Raw genomic sequence first — 27,959 nt, forward strand, 5'->3', positions numbered from 1 at the left:
CACAACAGCATATCAAATGGAGGCAGAAAGCAGCAGTGTGTGGCTTCTCTGCTGTAAATTAGCCACGTGGTTTAGCATGCAGTGTTTCACCTTCACAGGCGCACAGTGAATTACACCGGAGCCATGTCAAAACAATTGGAATGCAAATCAAATACCTTGGGGGTGACTTTGGTCTCCTGGGACCCGGTAATCTACCCTCTCCGGTTCCGTGGCTGATTTTTTGTTGAGTGAAGTATTGATTTCAGCTCAGCATTTTGTAAATATTTACCTCATGGGCATCAGAAAGGCCAAGGCATCAAAAGTAAAGGAGAAAGCTCTCTCTATATGTGTGTGTGTACTTTGGCAGCGGTAGTTTGATTTGGGTAAGTGGAATGCATCTTTGAATTTTTAGAATCTCTTAGGCCTTAAAGAGTAAAGCACCTTCATTTGTGAGCCATTAGAGACAGTAATGAAGTAATCAGTAATGATGGTGACTTCACAGACGAGGACGATTCAGTTACGCAGAGGTTAATTTGAATTATAGCCAGCTGGATGTCTTGTACCACCTACTTTAGAGCAGCCTTTCCACGACCAAATAACTGTACTGTTTTGGCTGCTGTCATTCATACCTGTGAGCTGACAATAATAATTATTACAATGAAGAAAATTGTGGAAACTGTTATCACTAGTCGCTAAACCTTCAAGAGGTACTAGTCATTTAATCTAATTGTTTACATTTTAATTGATGCACAATACCAGTAAATTGTTGTGTCCAATATATTATGCAGCCATCTGCCACTAGATGGAGCTGCACCCCCGACATCGTTGTAAAAAACTTAAAACTCTGTTAATTGAGGCCTTATATTGTAAGTTAAGCATATTGTTGTATTATTGCCTTGTTGCCAATACAAGCTAAGGGCTCAGTTACATGGGCCTAGAGACTGGTTGGCAACCATCTAGCAACCACAGGGAAAAAATGTATATTTCCCAACTTTTAGGCAATTGCTTGCTGGCTGTTGTTGGGTGAAATAAGTGGCAAAAAGGGCGCTACACCAAACTGTGAGGAATTTTTGAGTTATTTTTGACCAGAATATGTCCCTCTGTGTTCTTATATAGCGAACGAATATCCATTTGTGCAGTTTCTCTAAAATTAGAAATATCCTGTCTCATATTGATGCTCAGAAGCTAGTTCATATATTTATTACTTCTAGGGTGAATGTTGCGATTTATTATTATAGGGAAATCCTAAAAACTCCCTGAAAAGCTGTCAGTTGATCCAAACGCTGCACCTTGAGTACTGACAGGAACTAGAAAGACAGCATGTTTCTCCCACACTGGCTTCTCTTCACTGGCTTCCTTTTAAATCTAGAATTAGTTTAAAATCCTTCTCCTCACTTAAAAAGTTTTTATCAGACTCTATCTTATCTTAAGGGCGTCAAAGTATCTTGTCACCCCAATAAAGCACTTCCCTCTTCCCAGGCTTACTTGTGGTTTCTAAAGTATTTAAAAGTAGAATGGGAGGCAGAGGGTTCAGTTTTTATTTATTTATTTATTTATTTATTTATTTATTTATTTCACACTTTGTACAACAGTTTCCACAGCTAGTTCTTTCAGACAAACCAACCACATTTTCTATCAGTAAAGCACTGCAACCATGTGTGAAAAGGAGCAGTAGGAAGAAAATATTCTTATTAAACCCTGCCCCCTATCTACAATCCAACTTATATTGTAAGTCGGCACCAAAAATCAAGGAACAAACTAACATTAACACTTATTTCAAGTCCTAACTCAAACCAAACAACAAATTTACAATCAGAATATACCACTCCACATAGTAACAAGGAGAAAAGATAAGTAAATAAAATAAATGAGGCAAAAAAATAATGGATCTTTTTTCTATTAACACCAATTTTATTCACATTCTTCATATTGAGTTATCGTTTTAGACATGTAACACTTTTTAAAACAATGTAAATTTATACAATTCTTTAAATTATAATGAAGAGAGTTCCACAGTCGTATACCCCTAACCGTTGGACTCATTAATCTTTGTGTAGTCCTAGCTAGCTGATGCTTAAAATAAAATTTCCTTCTGCTGTCTTCTCCCCCCGAACACGTTAAAAAGACTCTTTGTAACTTAAAAGGCAAAATATTATTTTTAGCCTTAAACATAATTAATAGTGTCCGTAGTTTCACTAAATCTCCTAATTTTAATAATTTGGATTTTATAAATAATTTATTTGTATGTTCTCTATATTTAACGTTATGAATCATTCGTATCACTTTCTTCTGTAATAAGTTTAGAGGTTTTATAGTATTCTCATATGTATTCCCCCAAACTTCGACACAGTAACTAAAGTATGAGAAAAACAATGAAAAATATAAAATGTGCATTGTTTTGTAATCTAATAAATCTCTTACATTTCCCAAACTATAAATGTCTTTAACCATCTTCTTTCTAATATACTCAATATGTGATTTCCACGTCAAATTTTCATCTACTATTACACCCAAAAAGCGAAATTCAGTAACTCTTTCAATCAATTCTCCATTAATGGACATAATGACTTCTTCCTCCTTTACACGATTGCCAAATATCATGAATTTCGTTTTTGTCAGATTCAAATATAATTTATTTACATCAAACCATTTTTTTAATCTTAACATCTAAGAAATCATAATTTCAACCAAATCTTTCAAATTCACTCCTGAGCAATAAAAATTTGTGTCATCTGCAAATAAAATAAAACTTAACCTTTTTGATACGTCACAGATATCATTAATATATAAATTAAAAAGTTTAGGTCCCAAAGTAGAACCTTGAGGAACGCCACATACAATCTTCAATCTTTCAGAAGTATTGCCGAGATAATGTGCATATTGCGACCTATTTTCTAAATAACTCCTTAACCAATTCAATGCCACTCCTCTCATACCATAATTATACAATTTAGAAATCAAAATAGAATGTTGTAACGTGTCAAAAGCTTTTTTTAAATCAACGAATACCCCAACTGTGTATTTATTATTATGGGTTGCAGATGAAATATCGTCAATGAAAGTCAACAATGTTAATGCCGTTGATCTATTTTTACAAAATCCAAATTGATTTTCATTTATTAGTTGATTTTTTTCAATAAAACTATCAAGTCTTTGCGCAAAAGGTTTTTCAAGCACTTTTGAAAACTGTGACAAAGAGACACTGGCCTATAGTTGTTAAAACTATGCTTATCTCCTGATTTATATAAGGGTATCACTTTTGCCACTTTCATTCGATCAGGAAATATTCCTGATTGTAACGAGAGATTAAAAATATAGCAAAGAGGAATACTTATACAGCCTAAAGTCTTTTTAATTATAACCATGTCTATACCATCACAGTCAGTAGGTTTTTTATTTTTAAAGTTTTCTACAATTGCTACTATTTCTTTTATGGTAATATCAGCTAAGAATATAGAATTAAGCACTCTACTTTCTCCTTTCTAGACTTTCTCATATTCTGGGTCGTCATTTTTTCTAATTAAATTTGCTAAAGTGGGTCCAACATTTACAAAAAAGGAATTTAATTCGTTTGCTACTTCAGTCTTGTCATCAACAACTTGATTATTCTTAATGAAATAAATAGGCCGATCTGAGGGTGTGTTCTTGTTACCCAATACTTCTTTAAAAATATTCCAAATGCCCTTAATATTATTCTTGTTTTCCTGAAAAAGTTTATTATAATAGTCTTTCTTGGCTTTTCTCAATATCTTCTGTGGAACCAGCTCCGAGTTTGGATTTGGGAAAGAGACACCCTCTCTGCTTTTAAAATTAGGCTTAAAACTTTCCACTATGGGTGACCAAAGCAATTGTAAATGGGTTTTTGATGCAACACTGTATACTGTAACTAATTCTACCAAGCGACAGAAAGCAACATCCCACAACTGCTGGCCAGTCGGTTAGGGAATACACATTTTTTCCTAGTGACCAGTGGTTACCAGGGGCTTTAGGTCAGCATTCCCCAAACCCCGGGCAACGGACCCGTACCGGTCTGTGAGCCGTTTGGTACTGGGCCGCGAGATTTGAGGCTCAGGAGTGAAATTTATGGTTTTCAGGGTTTTTATCGTTAACTTGGTTTACCTGAGAGAGGAGGACGTTACTCTCAATGTTGCTGGTGCATTTCAGGAGGACGCTGCTAATAAAGTTACACAATTACACAGTGAATTCACGTTTATTATTATATTTACAACATATCACAGTTTTTGTCTTGGTTATATCATTTTACTTTGTTGTATTTATCCTCCGACACCTTAAAGGCCGTTCTGTGAAAATATTGCCTGACATTAAACCGGTCCGTGGCGCAAAAGAGGTCAGGGACCACTGCTTTAGATGACTTAGCTTTAGCAATAGATTTTACAGCAACTACCATCTACCACTTGCAACCAGTCAAGGTTGCCAACAGGTCTCTAGGCCTGTGTAACTAGCCCTAACTCAGAATATTTGATTTATTTTTAATATTTTTTGGGGCCCTTTTATGGCTTTCTTTTTGATATAAACAGTGAAGACTGATAAGAAAGCGGAAGACATGCGGCCGCAGCCCTTTGCTATGCGGCATATGGTTGCCTGCTCATTACAGTGAGCTAAATCAGCACCCCAACTCACAATGTTTACTACATAAGTAAATATGTAGCAATGATACGAAGGGTACAACATGAAATACACATACTGAAGTATCTGAATTGAAAAATTGTGTATTTGATGGTACTCCAACATGCAGCTATTATCTTATTTGGATAGCTAGGGTCAAAGTATTAACAAAGAGCCTTTTCTTGCTATAATAGCCCACTTTTCCCCACCCTTTCTCACCCTGCTGATTGAGAAGACAAAGCCGGGCTGGCCGGAGCAGACGCCCATGAAGCAGAAGCGCAGCTGCCAGTAGAACCAGTGTTCACAGATGAAGGTAATGAGTGAAAGAGCCATGGCAGCACCTAGCATGTAGAAAACGCCAGCCATGTTGTCCACATCCAGCTGGCTGGACATCACCTCATTCTTCTCATGGTGGCAGATCCCTGTCAGCCAGAGGGACTCCAGCTCCTCCATCTCACCTGGACAGAGGTATTGGCATGAGGTTTTGGGAAGAAGACGAAGGGAGGGAGAAAGTGACAGGACGAAGGAAGAAACAGATGGTGAGAAGAGATGGACGAGGAGCAGGCCAACAAGGAGGGGATTGGATGGAGGTGAGACAGGAGGGGCGTACGTGGACGGACAAGAGAAGAAGAAGGAGGGCACAGTGAGGATATGTGGGGGAAGTGTTTTTATGTTTGAGATGTGGAATTGAAGTAAAGAAAGGAGTGTGAAAAAGAGGGAATGGAAGTATTATATAAAGTAGAGAAGAGGGACATGATGTAATAACAAGATGGGTATTGGAGGACATGAGGGATGGAGAAAATGATGCAACAGAAGAAGAGAAGACGGAAGATGGCGGGCAGAAGAGAAAAGGGGGGTCAGGGTGGTTAGAAGTGAAATACAGATCTTAAATTCTGCAGCAGCTTCACAGCAGACAGAGGAAGAGTAAAACACACATGCCACCAGTCACATGTTAATCACATTAGTCTTATTTGCATCGTTTTCTCCAAATAATTGCATATATAGGTATCTGGTATGCATCTGACGCTAGTCCCCGAGCTTGTGCTTGTTTTTGTGGGTCACCTTCTGTTTCATCACGAGCTGTTCTCTATCAAAGCTGACTGTGGCAGGACAGGCGTCGGTTAATTAATCATACATTCAGCCGCTGTCGCTCCACGTCAGCGCAACTCCACCAACACACAGCCCAGCCTGGCCTCTGAGCATCAACAAGCGTCTCCGCAGCATGTAAACGTAAAAAAAAGAGGCACTGCACACAAAGGCATAAATACAGATACATCACCCAGCTGCCTCTACTTAGATCTACTGATAAACAGTAACTGGAACCCTTGTGCAGCTATTCTGACAGTGGCATCTCTAGTTAGGGCTGTCTCCTGGGAGTCAGTATGCCACTTTGTCATTAGTTTTCATTTAGCGCTGATTTTAGTGGGAAAACCTGCTCATCTTTTTGTTGTTCAATGGACATCAGAGAATACAGAGTGAGAGGAGACAACAACTGTAGTTGACTGGCTTAAAATCCAGGACACGGTTACAGTGTTTCACACTCTCATACAGAAACTGTCCTCCTTTCACACGGACAAGACTGAGACTAAGACACTATTTAATAGATCTTTTACTGAGTCTGTTTTATCTTTTCCTTGGTATCATGGTACGGTAACCTATCTCTGAAGGACAGAAACAAACTGATGCAAATTGTGAACTGGTTAGGGAAGCTGTGAGGTACATCACAGCTCAACTTAGAGTCTCTGTATACCAGACAGCTGCAGAGAAGGACCAGCTCCATCTTAAATAATGACTCCCACCCCTTTTGTTGGGATATTCAGCTTCTTCCCTTTGGACAGAGGTTTGTAGTCCTTAAATGCAGGAGAAAGCATTAGAGAAACGACTTTGTCTTAGTTGATATTCTTTATTAAACGATAGCAAATTTGCTTATATGCCTTTTTTTTTTTACTTTTTTTACTGGAACACTCTCACTTTTTTCCCTTTTATTTTTCTTATTGTGTCTATGTTACAATTGTCCAGTATTGGCGTTTGATGTCTGGTAGAAGGGTTGCCTGCACTTTGAACTGCAAAACAAATTTACCTATGGGTATCAATAAAGGAACCTGAGCCTAAGTGTTTGTTCAGGACTTGTAAGGAGTGTTAATAAAGGTTAATGTAACTGACAGCTTTTTGACTTCAACTTTCCTCCAGTCCTCCAAACCCCTCCCTACAAATCCCTCTAAACATTCAACTCAAGATTCATTAACATCTCTAGGAGCCTTTAGCACTGCTGAGCGATACTGCAAATTTTGGTATCGATCCAATATCAAGTGAATTAAGGGCAGTATTGCCGATGTCAATACCGATACTTTTAACCTATAAAAGAGTGTCATGATTTATGAGCTGAATCGTCGTTGATTTGCCAAATTCTGAAGAGATTTTAATGAACATCAAATGACAGTGTTGTGATTTTGTTCTTATATATTGGTACTGGTTTTTTTTAAGAGAGCTGGAATGTAAATGTGCCTGTCTTTAAAGGCCTTTGTGTCAGCTTCAGTTGTTTAAATGTGCTATAGGCTAAAAAGAATTGACGTAACAGTGAACAGAAAAAAGTTCAGACATTTTTCATAGTGCATGTTTGGGGTATATTTTTTTATTATAAAAAATGCTAATAAAAATCTATTCAACACAATTTATACTGAACTATGAGGATAGAAACAAAGTATCGATCCAATTGCATTAGTATCGATCTAATACCGATACCAGTGTTGGTATTGATACTATCAAAATTTGGATCGATCAGCCCACCTCTAGCCTGTACATGAATCTCATGACTCATGTCACCTGCTCCTGACTCAGATGAAAATGATAGCTATCTCTGCTTAATGATCAAGTCCATGACATGAGACTGCAAAATCAAGTGAGTGGAATTTCAGTTGTCTAGGTCTATTCAAGTGGATTTTCACTGTTTGGTTTAGTTATTTAATGACTCAGTCACACTAAAATAAAAATTGGCCAACAAACGCCTTACAACTAGGAAAAAAAATTGGTGGTTGCCTGGTGACGGAAATGCTTTATTTATTTATTTGCATTTTGCATTTGGCAATTGAAGATGTTGCAGCAGCAAACTATTTCCTACTGGTTGATGATGTTGCACACTCAACCTCTGGGGAACCAGAGGTCTCTTTCCAATGGGGGACTCAACTCCTTAACTCAGCTGGTTGCTATATTTTGGTTATAGTATTATAAATAAATAAAAAAAGCAAGGTTGCCGCTACATAATCGAATTAAATCATCAACCTCCAGCAACTATCTCAAAATTTGAGGTTACGAGGTTCTTGCTAGACTTAGGTAGTTAATCTGAACTTTTATTTCAGAATTTATATCTATGTATATGGCAACGATTTGTGATTTTTACTGATTTATTACAGTTTATTGCCATATTGCCATAAACAGATTGCATGCAACTAAGAGACCAACTAGGTCTTATTTATGTCTCGAAGCAGCAAAGTTACATAGAAGTTGGCAACTGACTGCGAGTGGTTGCAAACCAGGTCCCCATCTTCGAAAGCAAAAAGAAAATTTCAAAAAGCAATGAGATCACAGTTAATTGCACATGTTCTAATAACTTCGGTCATGCCGCGGTCTCCCAACAACTGCTTTCCCTAGTGTGACCGTAGCATAACCAATCTGCTGTAACTCTGAGGGAATGCTAGACTTCTACACTTTAAAGCAGCATTACAACATTTTTTGAAACATGGTTTTTTTTTGTGGGAGCAGAGAGTTACACGTCAAAGTCAGTCGTTTCTTTGATTTTTGTATGATATAAGATAAGCTAATAGTTTCGCTAGTAGCTTAGTTAGTAGCTTAGCATAATCTGTTTGTTTAATCTCCAGAAAACATTAAATTGCAATTTTATGCCACGTAATGAGCCAATACTGTAAATGATTAAAATGCAGACTAAATATCTGAGTTGGCTCTATCGTCTCATCTAAGCCAGAAACTACATCTTTAACTTCTATGGAGCTTTGCTATGTGATAAACAAAATACAGACATCTTTCCTATTCTTAATTTTAGTCACTGTCTAAAATCTAATAACCTTGTTACAAAATGTCATATAAAATCTTAAAGAAGTATATTTTATGACGGAATAAGAAGTAACTATTACATCACCGATGCCCGGTATCTCTGTAATGATGCAACAGGTCTTTCACTGATTTCAAGGGCAAAAAGTTCATCAGAAGCAAACGAATGATTCCGTTTAAAAGTGAAACAGGAAATTTTGCAGTTTAACTTTCAGGACAGCTGTGATATATTTTTTGCTCAGGCCTGCGTCAAACTACCCCGACTCTCTTCCAGCCTGCATATCAGGCCACTGCGCTCGCCGCTTGAGTCTGATCACTTTCTAGGCCACCAGGAGGGGAGTGGATGGCGAGGCGTGGTAAAGTGACATTGAAATCCTGAGAGGGGCCAGACAGGGCCGCTCAGTTTCTGTATTAATGCTTTTGCAGTGGCACACGGGGATGTTACAGCGAGCCGACCCACATTCACATTTGCAAGCACACACATAAATTACTCTCAACTAAGTTCGACGGGTTATTAAGTTAATTCTACGACTAACCTAACTGATCATCAATAAGCAACAAGCACACAAAAGACTCTTCCTGAATCGCATGTAGGTTGATAAAAATAAACCGGTGTCATAAATAATCAGAATCTCTACACTGCTTTTACTTTGTAGCCCATTGCACGCACACACACACACACACACACACACACACACACACACACACACACACACACACACACACACACAGGCAGGCACTCATTTTTGGAGGGCTGACCCATATTTACATGTGCACGCAAACACACACACACACAAACCCGCACACTAATGCACACACGGTTTAGAAATACACCAGGAGCTATGTTGGCACCTCTAACTGGGACACACTATAGCAGGCCCCTGAGGGCCCTTGGCTCAGGATGCTCACAACACTCTGGACCGTGCCCAAATAAACTAGCTACACCACACGCACTTGAACCTACACACACACAGACACACACAAAACTTCCATTACACTTCCCATACTGAATTAACTGTATATCAAAACCAGGCTGTTAAAGTGGTTAAACTTCACAACTAGCCATTGTTGGTGACGTTTTAATTTGTGCGTGACGAAGAGCTCAAAAATGAACATTTGGAACGCATTTTATTTCCTGCTCATTCACAGACTCATTAATGCTGCAGCTACAGCTGGGACAAAGTGTGTCTCTAAAGAACAAACCCCGGAGAGCTTTGCACAGTCTCCCATAAACGGCAAACATGATCATAAACCACCAGCTTCCCACAGTGGGAGCTAAATTTCAACTTGTATTCCTAACGTTTTACTTTTTCACTCTGCATTTGAGATACAATATGTGGGAGTGGACTTACAGTACATTTGACTCGCAGAGCAAAGCAGACGCACAAGAAAAAGTATGATTTTTATCCTAGCTCTCTCCAAAATCCTTTCCTGAACAGATGGGAGTGGGTGAGATCAACAATTTTACAGTCTGAGAGAGATTTTTTTTTCTTGCATGAGTGAAGGGAAGGGATTTCAAACATTCATGAAAATACTGTATTTCACGCTAATACAGTCCAGACTGTAAGTATATAGACAGTTACACATTTCTTAGTCTTCAGGCTCTGTGCCTCACTAGTGATACAGAAAGAACTGTGTGTGAGATATAGCTCTTCTATCACACAGTGCCAGAATTGTAGCAGTTTTAAAACGAAATTGGCTTTTCTTTTTTTGGGGGTGTGGAAGAGTTCACATGAGGCTCGTAGCTAATTCAGTTACCATTTAGTTTGAGTGGGAGCACCCTGGCAATATGCAGAGCAAAGAGTCAGCCGAGCAAGTGAAGAAGATAAGAAATTATTAGAGCCGTATCAAAGCTAGTTGGTTTGCCAAAATCAACAGTTGGGTTCATAGTCAAAAGCAAAAGCAAACAAAAAAGAACGCCTGGTAGACGGAAAGGAGCACATGGCAAGAAAAATCTCAGTATAACAGCACAGCAAGTCAAGAATGCTGTTGAGGATTGAAAGTCTATTAGTTTAACCTCAGTGGATTCACCGCCGCCAAACTCATGAGAGAAAAATCAAGAGAGGAAAAAAGGCAGTTTGTAAAAAATTGTGAAATGACCCTTAAAACTAGCCAGTGACAAACGTACGGTGTTAAAAAGGTATAGCCAGTGACCCTGACCCTCCTCCTCTGTCAAATGTTGGTGGAGATTCTGTTTAAGGGTGCACGGCTGCCAAGGAAACAGTCAATCAAACAGCAGTTTGCACGATCGGATTCAGCAAAATTCACCAGAAGAAACTTTGTAGTTTTTTGGACAAGACAGCCTTAAACATACGTCTAAGTCAGGGGTCGGACACCTTTCTGATGATGAGTACCATCTAACATTTCCTCAGAAGTTAATGTGCCATATCAACCATCGCATTAGCAATACATTTAATAACGCTCTATATGAACAGTTACACACTGTATAGAACAACTTTATAGAACTATATTTGTTTGCAGATGTTGGCATAGTGCAGTATTGTATTTGTGTGTATTTCCGTGGTGCTGATGCTGCGCTGAGCAGACAGCTCCTGAAGCATTTGAAGTAGCAGAATGTGGAAATTTCAACATCGCTTGAAAAAACTGCCAGCTAGCAACGTCCCTCTCACCGGTAGGCTAAGTGATTTTTAACTAATTATAAGTTGAATCTGGTAGTTGGGGTTCTTAGCTAAGATACCGTTATTAAGAAGCGGCACAACTAATGTCTCTATGTGAGCTAATTTGCGATGTGCACCGGTGGCACGGCCATTTATTTTTTTTAATGCACCTTCTCAGATTTACTCACTGCGTGTCGTGCCATCAGTTAACCCTTCGCGTGCCAGCTGTGCCCAGGGTTGCCGACCCCTGTCCTAAGTAATCTAAAGGCTTTTCAGGCAGAGGAGCATCCTAAACTTCCTGCTTCAGTCACATGATCTCACTTAAAGCGAGCTCTGTTTCACATGCCAACAAAAAAGCGGGGGAGGAATTAAGTCTGAGAGGACTTTAGAAAGCTGCTGAATTTACCTGCTTTTGTCTGAGATCTCCAATTGGTGGTCAGTAAGTATAAACAGAGAATCATTGCTCGTCCAGCTTCTTTTTTTTTTTTTAAATCAAAAATGCAGAACCTGAAGAATAAGAAAGTCTACACTGGACAATATTCATAAGAACGAGCCTACAGCAAAGCCTCAAGCTGTTCATATTGATGGAGCTTTAGTTTTCTTCCCCCCATTATAGCTCTTACTTAAATCGCATTTTCATACGTTAGTTCTTTTTCCTGCTGGCAATAATGTATGAAAACTGTAGACATGAAGTCATTAGCTAAGATTAGAAAAGTAAAATGGTGCAAAAACACATGAGGCACTCAGTCATTCAAATAAACTCACAGGTCAGCCACGTTTGTCAGATCCGAACTCTCAGCTGCTTGTCTGGGATTTTATCTGCTCGTTCATATGTGACAGGGGTGGGGAACTCCAGGCCTCGAGAGCCGATGTCCTGTAGGTTTTAGATCTCACCCTGGGTCAACACACCTGAATCAAATGATCAGTTCATTACCAGGCTTCTGGAGAACTTCAAGACATGTTGAAGAGGTAATTTAGCCATTTAAATCAGCTGTGCTGGAACAAGGACACATCTAAAACCTGCAGGACGCCGGCTCTCGAGGCCTGGAGTTCCCTACCCCTTACATGTGAGATGCCCTCAGTACTGCACAGCCGTACACACAAATGGTTTTCGTGTCTAACAAGGGATTGTAAGGTTTTTCAGGTGCATTGAATTTCAAATTTGCCTGATAGTAACCTGGGTTAGTTCATCTGATAATTGTTTTTCAGCTTGTCCTGCTGTCATAACACAGTTTAAACAGTTTGGTGAACACAATGTTATCCCAAAAGAATAAGTCAACAGAATAAGTTGGGCACACCTATCCTTTAATATTTGCCTCAAGGTCACGGAGAAGTTTTTGATCTGTTAACGTCTGTGTTAAGCTGGTCTTATCTCTGCGTCTATCCGATCCGTTTATGTGTAATTATACAACTCATCGCATCAGCACAGCTGCGCGCGTGACATCATTAAACGGTGGAGTGTCAGCTCGCTCGCTCACCGTCTCCAAAGAGCTGCAGGATGGCCAGGTCCACATGTCTCTTCCAGAGCGACTCCTTCTGGATGGCGATGCCGTACCCCGTGGTGGCAAAGATGTAGCCGCTGCCAATGGTCACCAGCTTGCAGCCCTCGTCCCTGCCAGCCATGTAGTTCAGCACGGCCGCATCGTAAATGAAAGCGTCTAGTTTGCTGGAGAAGAAGAGAGCGAGGGACAAAGAGGAGGAGCGATAGGTTACAATTAATTAGCACTTGGGAGTCAGACATCACAGCTACAACATTCCAATTAACCTGCTAAATAGCTCTAAGCTGCTGATAAGTCTAATAGACTTCCACTTGGTTTGCCAAAGGCTGGGGCTGGCACACAAACTGGCGAAAAGGCGCACTTGATGAAACTGAAGAGGGGGAGTGATAGTATTATTGGACGTATTCAGCTGAGATATATTTAAATGAAGCAAGACAAACAAGAGAATTTCGCAGTGATTACTTTTTAAGTCATCGTAGCCTGAATTTTACACTTCTATTGAAACAGACATTCTGATCATCGTAGTGAGTCCAATAGTGCTTCTGGGTACTTTAAAACATGATTAGCACCATTCCAAAAAGCATTCAATCAATTGAAATGAACAAAAAGCAGATTGCACCATAATAAATAATACTGTGCCCAAAACAAAGAAATGCACACTCAGTTTAATTCAGTTTTTTCATATAATGCCAAATCACAAAAACAGTTGCCTCAAAGTGCTTTATATTGTAAGGTAGACCATACAATAAGACAGAGAAAACCCCAACAATCGGACAGCCCACTAAGCCCTAGAACTTTGCAACAGTGGGAAGAAAAACTCCCTTTTAATAGGAAGAACTTCCAGCAGAACCAAGCTCAGGGAAGGGCAGTCATCTGTACGACCAGTTAGGGGTGACACTGACCGAAATACTCTTTTCAGTATCTCAAGTAATATATTCTAACACAATTTGCCAGTAATAGATTTGTGAAGTTTAAACATAAATGTGGTCATTTTCATTTTGACATTTTTCTTTTTTAACCACTTTGTTGCGAACATGCTTACCCAGACTTGAGACTCTGCAGAGCTTCATTGACATTTCTCTGATGAAACTTTGTCATGTAGGAGTGCATTTCTGGGTAGTTGTTTCTAATGTTTCTCTCTGTACTTCCATTGGGGACAGTGCCAAAACGAAACGGAGGCGAGAAGTCGTTGGGACTCTGGAACTGAACATAAAAAACAGAGAACGGAGAGGCGTGTAAAACTCTGATAAGTCTTCACACAACATTGGGTAAGGACGAGCGAGTGGCACAGCATCAAACAGAAACCTTTCACCTTACCTTTTTGTCTGACAGACCGGATACCTGGTCCACGTACTCCTCCTGGATCATGAAAGCAGCCAGGTTGGCAGTGTAGGAGGCCAGAAAGATGACAGCAAAGAAGGCCCACACTGATACCATGATCTTACTGGTGGTGCCTTTGGGATTCTGCACTGGCACAGAGTTGTTGAAGACCAGACCCCACAGCAGCCAGATGGCCTTGCCGATGGTAAAGGATGGACCATGGGGCTCTAAATTAAATAGAGTTATTGGTTAAAGACAATAGATCACTTCTGGAGCAGTTGAACAATTCTCCAGGACATCAGTGATCTATTTAGAAGAACAAAACCAAAAATTAGAATTAATTTGCTACATATATTCATTTTAGGATTTCAGTATGATCAAGGAGTTTCATTTTTTCCCCTTCTATGTTTCTGATAAAGAAATTTATCCAGGACTTTGCTTCATGACAAACAACTAGCTTTGGTTTAGTGCTAATTAGCAAGCGCTTGCTCGCTAACATGCTAGACCTGAGTAGCCACTTGGATCTGGCTTCAAAATAGAGTTTGTAACACACTCAGCTTTAAACTGTAACTTTACAATATGTTATTTGTATCTTACTGAGCACTGTGTCAGTGCTTCGCAGCCATACAGAATACGAACTCACTGTATTAACCAAGAAGCTGGATTTAGCTGATAGCATGACACTCCACCTTCTTGTCCAAATACCTGAAACGTGTCCTTCACAAACCAGCCACCGTATTATACAATCATGTGAAAAATAAGGTTTTCACAGGACTCTATGAAAACTTAGCATGCTCTATAATTTACTAGTTTGTAGAATCTCCTTTAGCATCAGTAACATGAAGTAATGGTTTTCTTTATGATGTTATCTTACAACGCTATGGAGGAATTTTGGCCTGCTCTTCTTTGCATAGTTTATTCTGTCCATTTAAGTTTGCAGCCATTTGTGTATGCACAGCTCTGTTAAGGTCCTATCACAGCATTTGATACAGGTTGAGGTCTAAACTTAGGCTGTTGGACCAACTTGATTCTTTTCTTTGTCATACATTCTGTTTAGATTTGTTTCACTTGCTCGTTTGATTAGATTTGTTGCTGTTGGATAGTATTTTGTATACAACAGAGTTCATGGTAGACTCAACAACTGCAAGGTGGCCAAGTCCTGTGGCGGCAAACCAAGCCCAAATAATCACCCTCCACCGCCATGCTTGACAGTTGGTATGAGGTGTTTGTCCTGTTATGCTATGTTTGACTGTCACTGTGGATTATGGACAAACCTGTCCAAACGGAACTGTTCCAGATGTTTTGTGGTTTATTCAGAGGCAACTTTACAAACCTTTTTGGAGAGAAGAGATTCTCTCATGCAAACCCCTCAAAAACAAGTGACACTTGTTCAGTCTTTTTCTAATTTTACAGTCATCAACTTTCGCATTAATATTTGCTAAATGAGGTCTGCAGAGTCTGAGATGTAGCTCTTGGTTTGTTTTTTAATATTTTTCTAATATAATACAGATTTACATGATGACAAGGAAGACCTGCTGTTTCATGTCACCTATATAATCTTATATGTGACTGCAGTAAGTAGATGTTCTTTGTTTTATGTAATTTGTTAGAGCGCTGTTGGTTCCATTCGTCTATGAGTTGACAGACTGGTGCATTACAGCCATTATGCTGTGATTAGCAGTTGGTTCATAATTTGTGTGGGTATGTGTGATTGTGTGAGAGAGAATGAGAGGGTGTTTGTGTGCAACCATGTGGGTGTGTATTGTTGTGTGGACCGTTTGTTCATGGACAAACTGTCCTTATCGTGCCAAAAATCTCCTTTGTGAAGTTTGCAAGAAAGTTACTTCAATGAATTGGGGCAGAGATTTTACAAATCTGCAGCCGAGTCATTGATATGTTATTACATCAGATCTTCTGACTCCAAACTTCGATCTGCACTCTTCATGATACCAAACTCCCACGGCGCTACAAGCAGATAAAACAAGGAGGCACATAGAAAGAAAACAGCGCTTCAGGGAGGAGTACATCTTCTCCAGAAGCTGATGAAGGATGAGAGGAATGAAAAAAAGATAACTATTGTCTATATATAGCCACATTAGAGATAGAGAGTTGAGGGAGACATTGATTTTTTTCCCTTGTTTCTCATCCTTTCAGCTGAGGAGATCTAAGACGAATGCTGTCAGAGTTGACGCGTGAAATATGAAAATGAATGCAAATGACTTGTCCGGTGTGAGCAGCGCTGGAGGATTTGCTGAAACCTGTGCACTGCAGACACAACTGTAAATGATAAAAAGAGAGGCCGGTGAAGGAGGACGAGGAGAATGAAGTCAATGGGTCAGTGAGGACAGCTGGTCTACGCTATATGTGGAGGTGGCCTGCAATGTGTTTCTGTGTCTCATTCATTTTTTGTGAACAACGAAAAACATTTTGTACAACACGGGCCAACTCTTGTATTGTTACAGAAAGGAAGCATCTGTACCTGCACTTGTTTCTTTGGAGAAAATAGCTACTCAGACTGCAAATCTCACTGAACACTCCTTCTCTGAAGAACCAAATTACTGGCCACCATTCTCATTCATAAACCTCACCAGCTAAGACAAGTAACCTGTGAACTGATACTGATCCACAACATTTATTTATTTCTGTGGATCTTATTAGGTGTTTAGTGTCATATCCACAATTTCCAACTTGGCTGTCAGTTCAGATGCTTTCAAAAAAAATCTGAAACAAAAAGTGTCTGAAAATAAAGCCGACAACAGACAAGTAAATGCTGGGTAAGTGCTGGTAAACATGCAAGTGTGTATTGCGTATATCAAAGTGTTTATCAGCTATTCCTGTACCTAGTTATGTGTGTTCAATACGTGTGATATTTGGACCCAAGGTCACTAAAATATCATCTCACCTATCAAAGAAATCTGAATAGACCTGCTGCCTGGGCTACGTGCACAGGCAACATGTGTACATGTGTTTTCTGAAAATCTTCTAGGTCACAGAGAGCAGCTGCAGCACACAAAACAAAGTTTTTAACCAGGATGTCATTTTGTTGTGGTAATTTTAAGACTGAAAACGTGACATTTTCACCTGCGAACTAAGTGCTTTGACACACTTATAATCAATATAAATGCTGAAATGCAGAAATATAAATACTGCTGGTCTATTTATTGGTGGATATTAAACATAGATAAACAGATGAAGAAGGCAACCCAGCTATAAGACTGTTTACATCTATATCACTGAATGGTTTAGTGTGTGTGTGTGTGTGTGTGTGTGTGTGTGTGTGTGTGTGCATGTTGCGCTGAAGCCTCTCACCTCTGCCGTCAGCCAGACACCGGTTGTAGCCCACAGGGCTGAAGTACTCGAATATAAACACAGCCACTGCTGACACCAGCAACAGCATCACGAACATCATCACCCACACATCCGCACTGAAGGGCTCTGGAGGGCGAGAGAGGGAAGAGGAGAGAAAGATGAAGGGAGAAGGGGGGGAGCATGGACAGAGAGAGATAAGTAAATGGGTGGGGCGGCGGTGGGGTGTGTAAGGAGGCAGAAGACGGGGAATAGACAAGGGACATTAGCAGAGAGCGAGGCAGAGGGAAAAAGAGCGAGGGCGGCGGAGAGAAAGAGAAAATGAAGCAAGAGAGAGGAGAGGGCAAGAGAAATATGCAAATGTGGTGCGCCAGATTGAGAAGAGGAAGGAAGCATCAGAGAAATGGAGTGGGAGTGGGAAATATAAGAGGGCAAAGAGACAGGGAGCAAAACAGTTAGCCGTATTATCATGCACTCCAGTGTTCGCTGTGCAAATGTGCTGAAACTTGGCTCCTATCATTTGGCGTGGCCACTAAATCTCTTTCTGTTCAACTTTTAAAGGGGAAAAAAATCAAACAGCGTAATAAAAAGTCATCACTGTCCGTTTGTCAGGAAGGCTAACGAAAAGACATTTGTGCAAAAATTGCTTTTAAACTTAAAGATTTCAAGAATTCTTAGGAGTTAAGTCGAACCATTTAAGTGAAACTGAAAAAGTCTGTACAGTTCAAAAGGATCCAGCTTTACTGTACGTGTAAATATAAAGATATTAAAATGCAATTTGTCCTCTAGGGTGGACTCTATGGATCATTTTGGACTCCACCACCAGTACAAACTGCATACACTATATGGGTCTGTACTACAGAGGGGATTTTGTTCTCTTTAAAGGGGCTTTGGTGGAGCTGACTAGGGACAAAAGCACCATTGGTCCACATACAGTTAAATGAAGGAGCCTGTCTATGCTAGCTTAACAAACATGCATGCTTTTTCCTCTTATTTTTTGCCATTTGATAAAGAACAATGCATTTTAAGCATGACTAAATTAAACTCCACTTCCTGTGCACTGGCCATTAGGCCATCCTACATTCAAAATGCTGATTTAAAAAAAAAAAAAACTTTCCAAAACCCGCCAGATCAGAGCACAAATGAAGATCAATCCTTTAAGAATAGTGCTTAAATGCCTGGTGGCTTATCCATTATTGTGTTTTTGTTTAGTTTTTTTCAATAAACTGCACAAAAGAAGACATTCCTACAAGTTTGACCGGTCTCTCCTGGATCAGTGCTCACACAGGTCAAAACACAGCCTTTGGTCTCTTCCCCTGATCCATCTCTGCCGCCCTCCCCCAACCTTTTACAGCTCGCCTTCCTCACCTAAGAAAGCCGAGGGCGAAACGGTGCCATTGCTGCGAGAGACCATGACGCTGATGCCTGTCTCAATAAAGGGGACGGAAAAGTCAATGACCTCTGACCTCTCCTCGTTGATGGTCAAGGAGCCGACGGCCATGTGAGCGTTTTTTAACACCACCTAGGCAAGATGCAAAAAAAAAAAAAAGCAGAAAGAGAGAAAGTGTGTCTGTTATCTGTTTCTCAACACATCCGTCAGGCAGCTATCAATAACAGAGGCAGAGTAAGTCAGTGAATGCAGTCTTGTGTGCTGTGGCAACAAACACATTCCAAAAAACTATTTCAATGGAGATAGTTAAGAATAGCTTTTGGTCATAAAACAGCATAAAAATAGCATATCACAGCCATCGGTTCATTTGAAGGTGACTGTGCAGTCTTTCTAAATGTGAATCAATCCTGTTTGGCGATGTAACAGAGACAAAGGTGGACATCCTTATAGTTTAAGATCATTAATGTGGAAAACAAATACTGTTTATACCATCTATTCAGGTTCCCCTCTGCTTCAGGATGAATGAAAAACGAGCCTCTTAGCAGAGAAGTTCTGGATTAGCTAACATGTCAACGAGCAGGTTTCACGATAGGACATGTTTTTGTACTGACTTTAAGATGATCACATGGTCACAATTCATAAGCATATGGCGGCATCCTATGTCACAGGTCGTTATGTAGATCATAAACAAGGCCGGTGTAATCACAGAGTTAATTAGTTAACAAGAGCACTCAGACAGCGCAAAAAAGTGTGTTGTACAGCTGTCTCTATGCCCTTTTATGTGATGCATTACTCAATATGTGACTTTTTTAAGGTCAACTTTGACCTCTGGCACTAATAATAAAGGTCGAGGTCAGATGCTTAGCCAACTTGTAGGTATTCGTGTCCCTTAAGGCCTAGTATTTTGTAAATTTTGAAGATGACCCATAAAATAAATTGTGAGTAAAGGTTTTACTGATTTTCACTTTTGGTGTGCAATTGACCTGATTTTCACCAATCAGCTCGAGCTGTTATTGGTATCTAGCATCACACATAATTTGAAAATGATATCTCTGAAACTGTGGATGCTAGACTGCTAAAAAACAGACAAACAAACAAACAGACCTGATTATGTACTGCCTCCCTAGCTCCAGATATCTAAAGGTCATAGAAAGCATGAGTTAGACCTATGCTTTGTTTATGGAAGACATATTAAAGGGATTATTGGGACCAAAATTAAATTTAGGGTTTTTTTTTCTCTGTCCTGTATTTATCCCCTAGTGTTTTTTGTCAGTTTCACAGTTTTAAAGATATCAGCTGAAGGGATGTCGGCCTTCTCTTAAATATAAAGGATATAAATGGGACTTGATTTGGCACATTCACCTAACAAACAAAAGATCCCCAGTTTGATCCCAGGAATGGACACAAACTCCTTCACGGTTGTGTCAGGAAGGGCAAATCTGGCAAATCAAATATGTGGCACCACCTTCTGTGGCGACTCTTTTTTTAATAAGGGAGCAGCTGAAAGCAGTTTTCTTTCATGAGGGAAAAAGTTCCAAAAAACACATTTGAAAAATTTAGCAGTAATGTCTCGCTGTTGTACCCACGAGCCTCTCCTGAAGGGAGGATGGATGCTTTCTTCGGCTGACTGATACAATTGCTGGGTGTAGTTTGATAGAAGGAAATTGGTTCCTATATTAAACTGCTCACAACAGGGATTGTGGATTTTTTAAAGTGATTTTTTATTCAAGAGAATATTCAAGAGAAAGCAGACATTTCCACAGCAGATATATTTTAAAATGCACATTAAAAGAATCTCAATGACAGACGGCACTGCAGGCTGGAGGAAAAAGCATGTAGATTTGATTTCTGGTTGGTGAACACTTTAAACTTTAGAGTGGACCTTATTTTCGGTCTTCTTGTCAAGCTGCTCACTTCCTTCCAATAACATCTGTCCCAGAATACATACAACACTTTACCCTCGTCTTCAGTAACCACGCGGAGCAAAATAGGCTGAAACACCAACCTCTCCAAAGAACAAAACCACAGCTCAGTTCCTCAAGTTAAACTTTGTTCTGAGAAAGGGAGAAAAGTTGTAGTTCCTTTGTAGTTCCCTTCTCCTTGTCCATTAACATGTATAAAATATGATGCAGACAGGGTACTCTCTATCTGCTAGCTGTCCAAAAGAGTTTTCCGGCATACGAGGGAGATTAAATTTGATATGAGGTTAGGAAAGAAAGGAAACAAAAGTGTGCAAAGAAACATGAGGCTAAGAAAATGGAGGCAATGGAGACAAAGATGGAGCGCGGTAGATCGAGACAGCACACTTTCCACACATATAGCACTCGGACTGGACACTCGTGACGCTCGCCAGGGGACGGAGAGGGGGAGAAAGACACAAAGAGGGAGGGAGTAAGTGGGTTACCACAGTGGGTCAGGGCTGCTTGAAATAGCCGCCCCAATGCCTTCCTCTACCTGCCTTCCTCCCCTTCCATACCTCTGCACAGGTAGTATATTTAGCCCCAAATTTCTACAGCCCTACAGCACAAGTGGGACAGGACTGTCTCTCTGAGTTAATAAGGCGTGTGTGACTAGTGTGAGTCAAAACTCCGCTGTGTGCTTCAGTGTTAGAGTGAGTGCGCGCACACAACAGTGAGTCATAAAAGGGAAAAAGACAAAGAGAAGCGAGTGAACCTTTGTTCGCTACCTGTGAAGTGGACCTTTACAGGCAGGGAGAATATTCCACATCTGCTCTGCACATTATCTGCAATGCTTTTTTTTTTTTGTCAAGTGTTTATGTGTGTGCAGCATGTGTGCAGCATGTGTGCATTTGTAACTTTCCGATCTTGCTTATTCTGCCAGCATATGAGTATGGATGTGCGTGATTGCCTTTGTGTGTGCGTGTCTTAATGTGCGAATATCTCCCTGGGGAAGACAGCGAGTCCAACCAGCAGCGTACTCACTTCCTCTCTCCCCGTTCGCTCTCTCCATCTCCCTCCTACGACTTGTTCTCTCCGTGTTATGAAAGTGACCCATGTGGGTGTTATTGAGAATGAGTGAGCGAGGTTCTGCGTTTGCGATTGTTTATGTGTCTTGGCTGGTGCGTGCGTGCGTGTGTGTGCGCGCGTGCCAGTCTTTATGCGTCTCTGCTAGCGAGGCTAAAATTCATGTAATCAAGCGTATTGCCTCTAATATTTTAGATTAGGTGCACTGGGGGCAGCGCAAGTCAGTGCAGCCCATGAAATGTGACACTAACTGCTAGAATTGAGTTAGGACAAAATGTAGGACTTCTCATCACATTCATTGATTTTCTTTTTTCTTTTTTTAAATTTGATCTTTTGTCTTTGTGAGCTGTGGCAAATTGTGAAAACGCCCTCGATGATCTCTGCGAGATATCCGGGAGCGCGCTCAGACATGTTTCGTGTGCAAGCGTGCGTCGCCGTTGGTCCAGATCTCGGTCCGCCGTCAATGTGAGATATGCTGCAGTTTTGGCTGTTCTCCAAGCGGAGAAGGACGCAGGTCGGATTTAGTTAGATCCAGCAGTTATGGCGGAGCTTTGCTGAAGTGTGAGAGTGTAAATCTGACCTTACAAGTGCAACATAAAGAAACGGTCTCACCAAATAGGGTTTCTTTGTGTCTACGTGTCTGCTTTGGTTCATGTTTTTCTGTGCTTACTCAGACATTAGAGTCTGTTGTCTGCATGTGCAAGAGAGGTGGATAAATGCCCCCCTCCCCCCGTCTATTCTCCTAATGACCATTCATCTGTGGAGGTGAGAAGGAGATGGTACATTACGACGCTTTTAGTCATGGCGATAGAGTTTATTACAGGTGGCCACACTTACAGCTCGGTTCCCACTAAAGAGAGGTTGACTGTAATGGCTTTATGTAAGAGATTAAATGTGTCAGTAAATTGAATAGCAAAAGTGTCCACGCAGGAAAAAGCAGACACGTAAACTCATCTCGTCTCTGTCTTCTGTGACTTCCGAAGGCTGCTCGAACTTTATTATCCACGCAAAGTTGGGCAAAGCCAAAGTCCTTCAGTAGCAACTCTGACAAAACATGTTCTCAACCCGTGACCTTTGGGGTCCTATTGATCTGTTTGCCTTCATTAACAAATGGCCAACGTCAGACAGCACAAGTGCAGTTCGCTCTTATAGGTTGAAGTATGAGAACTGACAACGACCTTAGCTTGGGAGCAATGTCGATTAGGAAATGTTTCAAGCCCGCAGTGAATTGTTGCAGCTGACTGAGCTGAACCTGGGGTGAGGTGCTTAACCCATCTGACATAAGAATTAGGCCCGTGTGGCAGAAGCTTGACCCGGAAAGGGAAGCTTATAATTCAAGGTATGAAAACGAGCTTCAAAGAGGAAATGAACCCTTCAGGCACCCCCTGTGTGAGTTAAAAATAGCTCAGGACATTGAAAGCAGACAGTAACTTTGTTTCCCCTTTAATCTTTTATTCACCTTCACCTCCAACTTGGCAGTAACTCCAAGCATCCTAATGCGGTCCGCTCATCTCAGCAGAACAAGAGAAAAAAGAATCACACTGGCTGCATGGTAAAAACAACAAGCAGCTGATATAACGATGCAGTAAGAGGCAAAGGGTACACAGCTTTGACTTTATATTTCTGCTGTCCAATTTATTCATTTTGTAGCGCCAATAGTTTTGAAATGGCACCTTTTATTGTTACTTCAAACCAAGCTCAGGCTGTTCTCTGAGCAGATCAGTGGATATGAGGAAGCCTCAGTGCCAGTCCACACCAGCTGATGGCTAAGCTTATATACTTCATACTCATTCAGCTGGGTTTAGAGAGTTGCTTTAGCCTGCCTAAAGTTGATCTTGCATCTCCAAGCCACTTTGCAACCCACCTCCACCCCCAGCTACTTTTTTCACACTGTTTTTCTTATTTTGTGTTTTTTTTTGGTTATGTTTGTGCCCTCCAGAGAGGGCTTTTTAACCTAAGGAAACATACTTGCGTCCAATCCTCCAAAAACACAATGCTGACTGACTGGAAAAGTGGGTCAGAACAGGGAAGGGAGCAACAGCGGCCATTACCACAAATGGGTGAAGCACGAGAAATACAGCAGAGAAGCCTGGCTGGTGGCTGTAGTGGACATTTTTCATTGTTTTTAACATTCGGGTTCAATTCAGCTCTATGTATCATATACCTTTGTTCTTGTCCATAGCTGGTTAATGGACCAATAACAACACAAGCAAGAGTCCACAGACTGTTTGTCACACTGCCCCCTGGTGACAGTGAAAAACTACAACATGTCGACAATGGTCTGCTAGGCCATGATGTATGTATGATGTGTCTAAACTGATTGTGATTGAGTTCTGGTAGTTCGTGACCTCCCTGGCAGAATATGCCAGTGCATGTAATTGGTTGAAGGGTAGTTTCTGATTTGCATTGTGCTTTTTACTCAGAGAGTAAATCACAAGGAATTTTTGGTGCTAGCATCAGACAGCAAACTCCACCAATCACTCGCAACTGGTCAGGAACATCCATTTTTATCTTTCCGTCACAACTGGTGGTTGACAGTTGGTTGGCCTCCGGGTCTGTATGACTAAGCCCTTATTTAATCAATGTTGTCTCTGCTGTCATTGATGTCTGCTCTGTTTTGTATGGGGGGTCTTGCAAGAAATGACTGCAGATGGGCATAATTTTATTTTGACAGTAGCAGTCCTGATGGAAATAAGTGCAACTGTCATATAATTTGCACATGCATGACAATGAGAAGTTTCCGTTTCCCCAGAACATTATTAGTGGATATCCTTTTTGATGATATCGTCTCCATTACATGCAGAACTGTCACTTCTGCAAGTAATGGAGTCAAGGTGTGCAAAATTAAAAAATAAGACACAAACAGACGTATTACATCCTTACCTCTCCCACCATGCCGTTCCAAGTTCCATTGACTTTCTTGCCATGTTTTCCATTGGTGACCAGGTAAAGGTCATAGGTAAATTTGACTGACTTGGCAATCTTCTTCAGGATGTCGATGCAGAAACCCTTACAGCAACGCTTGATGTAGATCCCTGACTCTTTTGTCTGATTGCTGCATAAGAGGACAGATGGACAATTATTTAATTAAAAATGTACATCTGTGTGAATGGCCATGAATCATTAATTGTAAAAGTGATTTGGTGTTTCTGGCACTGTCACTGTCACACCGATGAAGTGTGAAATGATTCCATCTCGGGCTCCGCAAAGCTGCCGTGGGAAATTAACATCATTCACAAGTAAATTTTAGGCAGTTGCCAGGCTTTTCATTTCTGCTTTGGTCAGTTCTGCAGTAGGTGGATCTGTGAGCTACTGTGGCAGATGGCAGGAAAAATATGTGTAAAAACTCACACTAATCTAACCTTTTACTCGGTGGAAATTAGTTTTTGTCTTGTAACGCATTCTTACGTTTGATTTTCAGGCATTTCAGCATTAATCTGACACAGATTTTCTACACGTGAAATTTGAGCCTCACACTGATTTGATCTGTTTCCGGCAGGGTACAGTGTTCCTCATGCACGTCCCACTAAGCGGATCCACGTCTTCCACAATGACGAACGGAGCCTCCTCCAATGTCACGATGGACAGGTGGTCATCCTCTCTGTTTGCTGGTCCCCCGTATAGTTCATAGCGAGGCCACACATGGTACTTCATGGACAGGGAACCGTTCTCCCATTTACCCACCTGGAGAAACATCGAGAAAACAAAAGAGAGTAAGTCTGCCTTTAAAATCACACACCAAGTAAGACTTTATTCATTTATATAGTTGCTTAATAGTAATCATGGAGAGACTTGCAGTCTTTTTATTTTCGTCTTTTGTGATTGAGCCTTGAAGTGCCGAAAATAACAGTGAAACACATCAAATGGCAGAAATCAAAATAAAAACAAGAATTTGGATTAAATTTCACACTGCAGTAACTCAAGACCATAAAAAAATAACTGCAGCTCTGCAACTGCAAACAGCTCTGAAATATATCACCAGCGATCCTGCATGGTGTTCAAGCAAAAATATCTCAATATAATTTTAGAGCTTCTTTTTCTACTTTCTGTATTTTTGTGATTTTGAGATGAGAGGTGACTTTTACCTTTGACAGATTCTTTATCGGTTAAACTTTTCATTTAAAACAAGAAAATTCAAATGAAAGTTTAATATATGTACAATTGCTCCACCCACCCCAGGAGAAACCCGCTAAAATAGATGGCATATCCTTTGATTTTCATACTAAAAAATTCATAAATTTAACATTTAGAGATCCTGTCCCATTCATTAGGTTACTCTTCATGAGCCCATGCTTACATTAGTCTATTAGATGTTCATTAAACAAACCTTCCTACACTGCAGAAAGCTTGTGGGACAGACAAGCCACAGGTGTTTCAAAGTTTTCTAAGCCTAACAGAAAGAAAACAGTGGCTTCCTGCTCTTGGATCACATGTCTGTTTCTAGCCACACCATTCTCTGGTGAACACACCACTGGAGATCCACACGGCATTTCTCTAAAACAGAAAAGTCTGGGGAATAGTCTGACTCCCACAGACGGTCTTCCAAGGGTTTTATCAAAAAAGTAACAGGAGTACGACTGTTGGCGCTCGTCTCGTGATACAATATCTGAGGATTGCTACAAAGACTCACCCTCAAGCATTTATAACTCTTTATTTTCAAGATTTATGGCGTTCAAACAACCTGTAGTTATACTCTGATTTTCAGCTTCAGCTGCCTTTATTCTCGTCTGTCCACGACCTTCACTGTCCTCCGCTTCTCTGTCATCCTGACCAGAGCTTCTACCTTTCGCTTCGTCAGTCTCGTGCACGACTCCTTCCACTCTAGCCTCGTGTCTAACAGGAGAACAGAACACTCACAGAGAGAGATGCCATAACTTTTTTGTTTTGTTTGTTCACCTCTCAACTCAGTAAGTGAAATTAATATTTCAAGAGAGTGTGTAAAAAAGAGAGGAGAGGAGAGGAGAGGAGAGGAGAGGACTGGGACACAGAGTAGAGAATGAGAACAAGGTTATTCTGAAGGGCGAGACTGAAACAGAGGGAAAGTGCAGAATTCAGATAGAGCGTAGAGGACGGGTAGAGAAATACAGAAGTGGATGGAGAGATTAATTGAAGAAAAAAAGAGAGAGAAAGGGAGAGTTTAAAGTAAGAGAAAGAGCCAAGTGAGTGTCGGGATGACAGAGAAAGAAAGCCAGAGATGGAGCTCATTCAAATGCAAAATACAGGCTCTTCTGTAGAGGAGTGTCCAGCTGTAGGTCTGGAGGACCCTCTAGCCCTTGTGGCTCTACTCCACTGAATAAGCGTCATCAATTAGTCAATTTCCCCCGGATGGCTCTCACATAAAACCATACCTGGAGACTATGCCTGTGCCCTTTCCTCCGGTTGTGCCAAGTAGGCCATTTTTATGAGCGGAAAGACGTGGGTGGAAATGGGAATGGATCATCAGCTAATTGGACTCGGTATAATGCGAGGCAGGGGAGGACAGGGAGCTGTGGTGTGAGTATGTAAAGTTAGGTTTGCACTCTCATTAAATATGTAAATGTGCTCAAACACATTGGACTCTGGGGAGCACAAACTTGGCAAGGCTGCCTGGAGTGGACAAACTAAGGCTGTGTATCTCTGGGACACAATGCAGCCTTTTTCCTGTTGGGACAAAAAAAAAGGGGGGGGGGGGGGGTAGTGAGCTGGAGCAAGTGATGGAGAGAGACAGAGATGGAGGTGGGGGACTAAGAAATGAGTGGGGTGTATTGGAGGATAAGGGTTAAAATCAACCAGCCAGGGCAAAAAGCATGACTGGGTACTACAGTATACCTGCTACTTCAAAGATGCAGTGGAAGGATGGTTGTAGCTGGAACTCATTAGGATCCAAGAAAAGTGGTTCAGCTGGAAGTCAAGCTAAGAATTAAACATGAGCGAGGGAATAGGAGGAGGAAAAGGGATGGGGTGGTTCAGGCTGCAAGGGGAGAACGGGATAGAAAGGAGAGAGAGGAGGGGAGAGTTTCACCTTGTTCTCCGATCAGAGGACAGAATATAGATTAGAGAGGCAGAAGAAAGAGAGAAATACAGAGAATAAAGAATAGGGAGAGTCAAAGGAGTCAGACTGCAGGACACAGAAACAATAGAGGGTAAGCATCAGGAAACACAGATGCATGCCGGTGACTTGGCAGGTGGTGAT

At 40.8% G+C, this 27,959-nt stretch overlaps 1 protein-coding gene across 2 annotated transcripts in view; it reads right to left on the minus strand.

The window, feature by feature from the left end:
- Nucleotides 1-27,959, minus strand: part of grin2ba (glutamate receptor, ionotropic, N-methyl D-aspartate 2B, genome duplicate a) — a 143,700-nt gene that overhangs the window by 11,613 nt on the left and 104,128 nt on the right. For both annotated transcript variants that reach the window (XM_085453546.1, XM_085453547.1), the window contains 8 exons: nt 25,263-25,471; nt 24,671-24,842; nt 18,782-18,935; nt 17,417-17,542; nt 14,105-14,334; nt 13,830-13,990; nt 12,767-12,954; nt 4,825-5,063 (listed from right to left, as the gene is read on the minus strand). In XM_085453546.1, coding sequence (XP_085309672.1) covers nt 4,825-5,063; nt 12,767-12,954; nt 13,830-13,990; nt 14,105-14,334; nt 17,417-17,542; nt 18,782-18,935; nt 24,671-24,842; nt 25,263-25,471 — 1,479 coding nt within the window. The remainder of the gene's footprint in view (nt 1-4,824; nt 5,064-12,766; nt 12,955-13,829; nt 13,991-14,104; nt 14,335-17,416; nt 17,543-18,781; nt 18,936-24,670; nt 24,843-25,262; nt 25,472-27,959) is intronic.

This window comes from Copadichromis virginalis, linkage group LG4 (genome assembly GCF_057382275.1).
Source record: "Copadichromis virginalis isolate Kocher_CV1m ecotype Utaka linkage group LG4, C_Virginalis_male_GT1.1, whole genome shotgun sequence".
NCBI classification, from domain to species: domain Eukaryota; kingdom Metazoa; phylum Chordata; class Actinopteri; order Cichliformes; family Cichlidae; genus Copadichromis; species Copadichromis virginalis.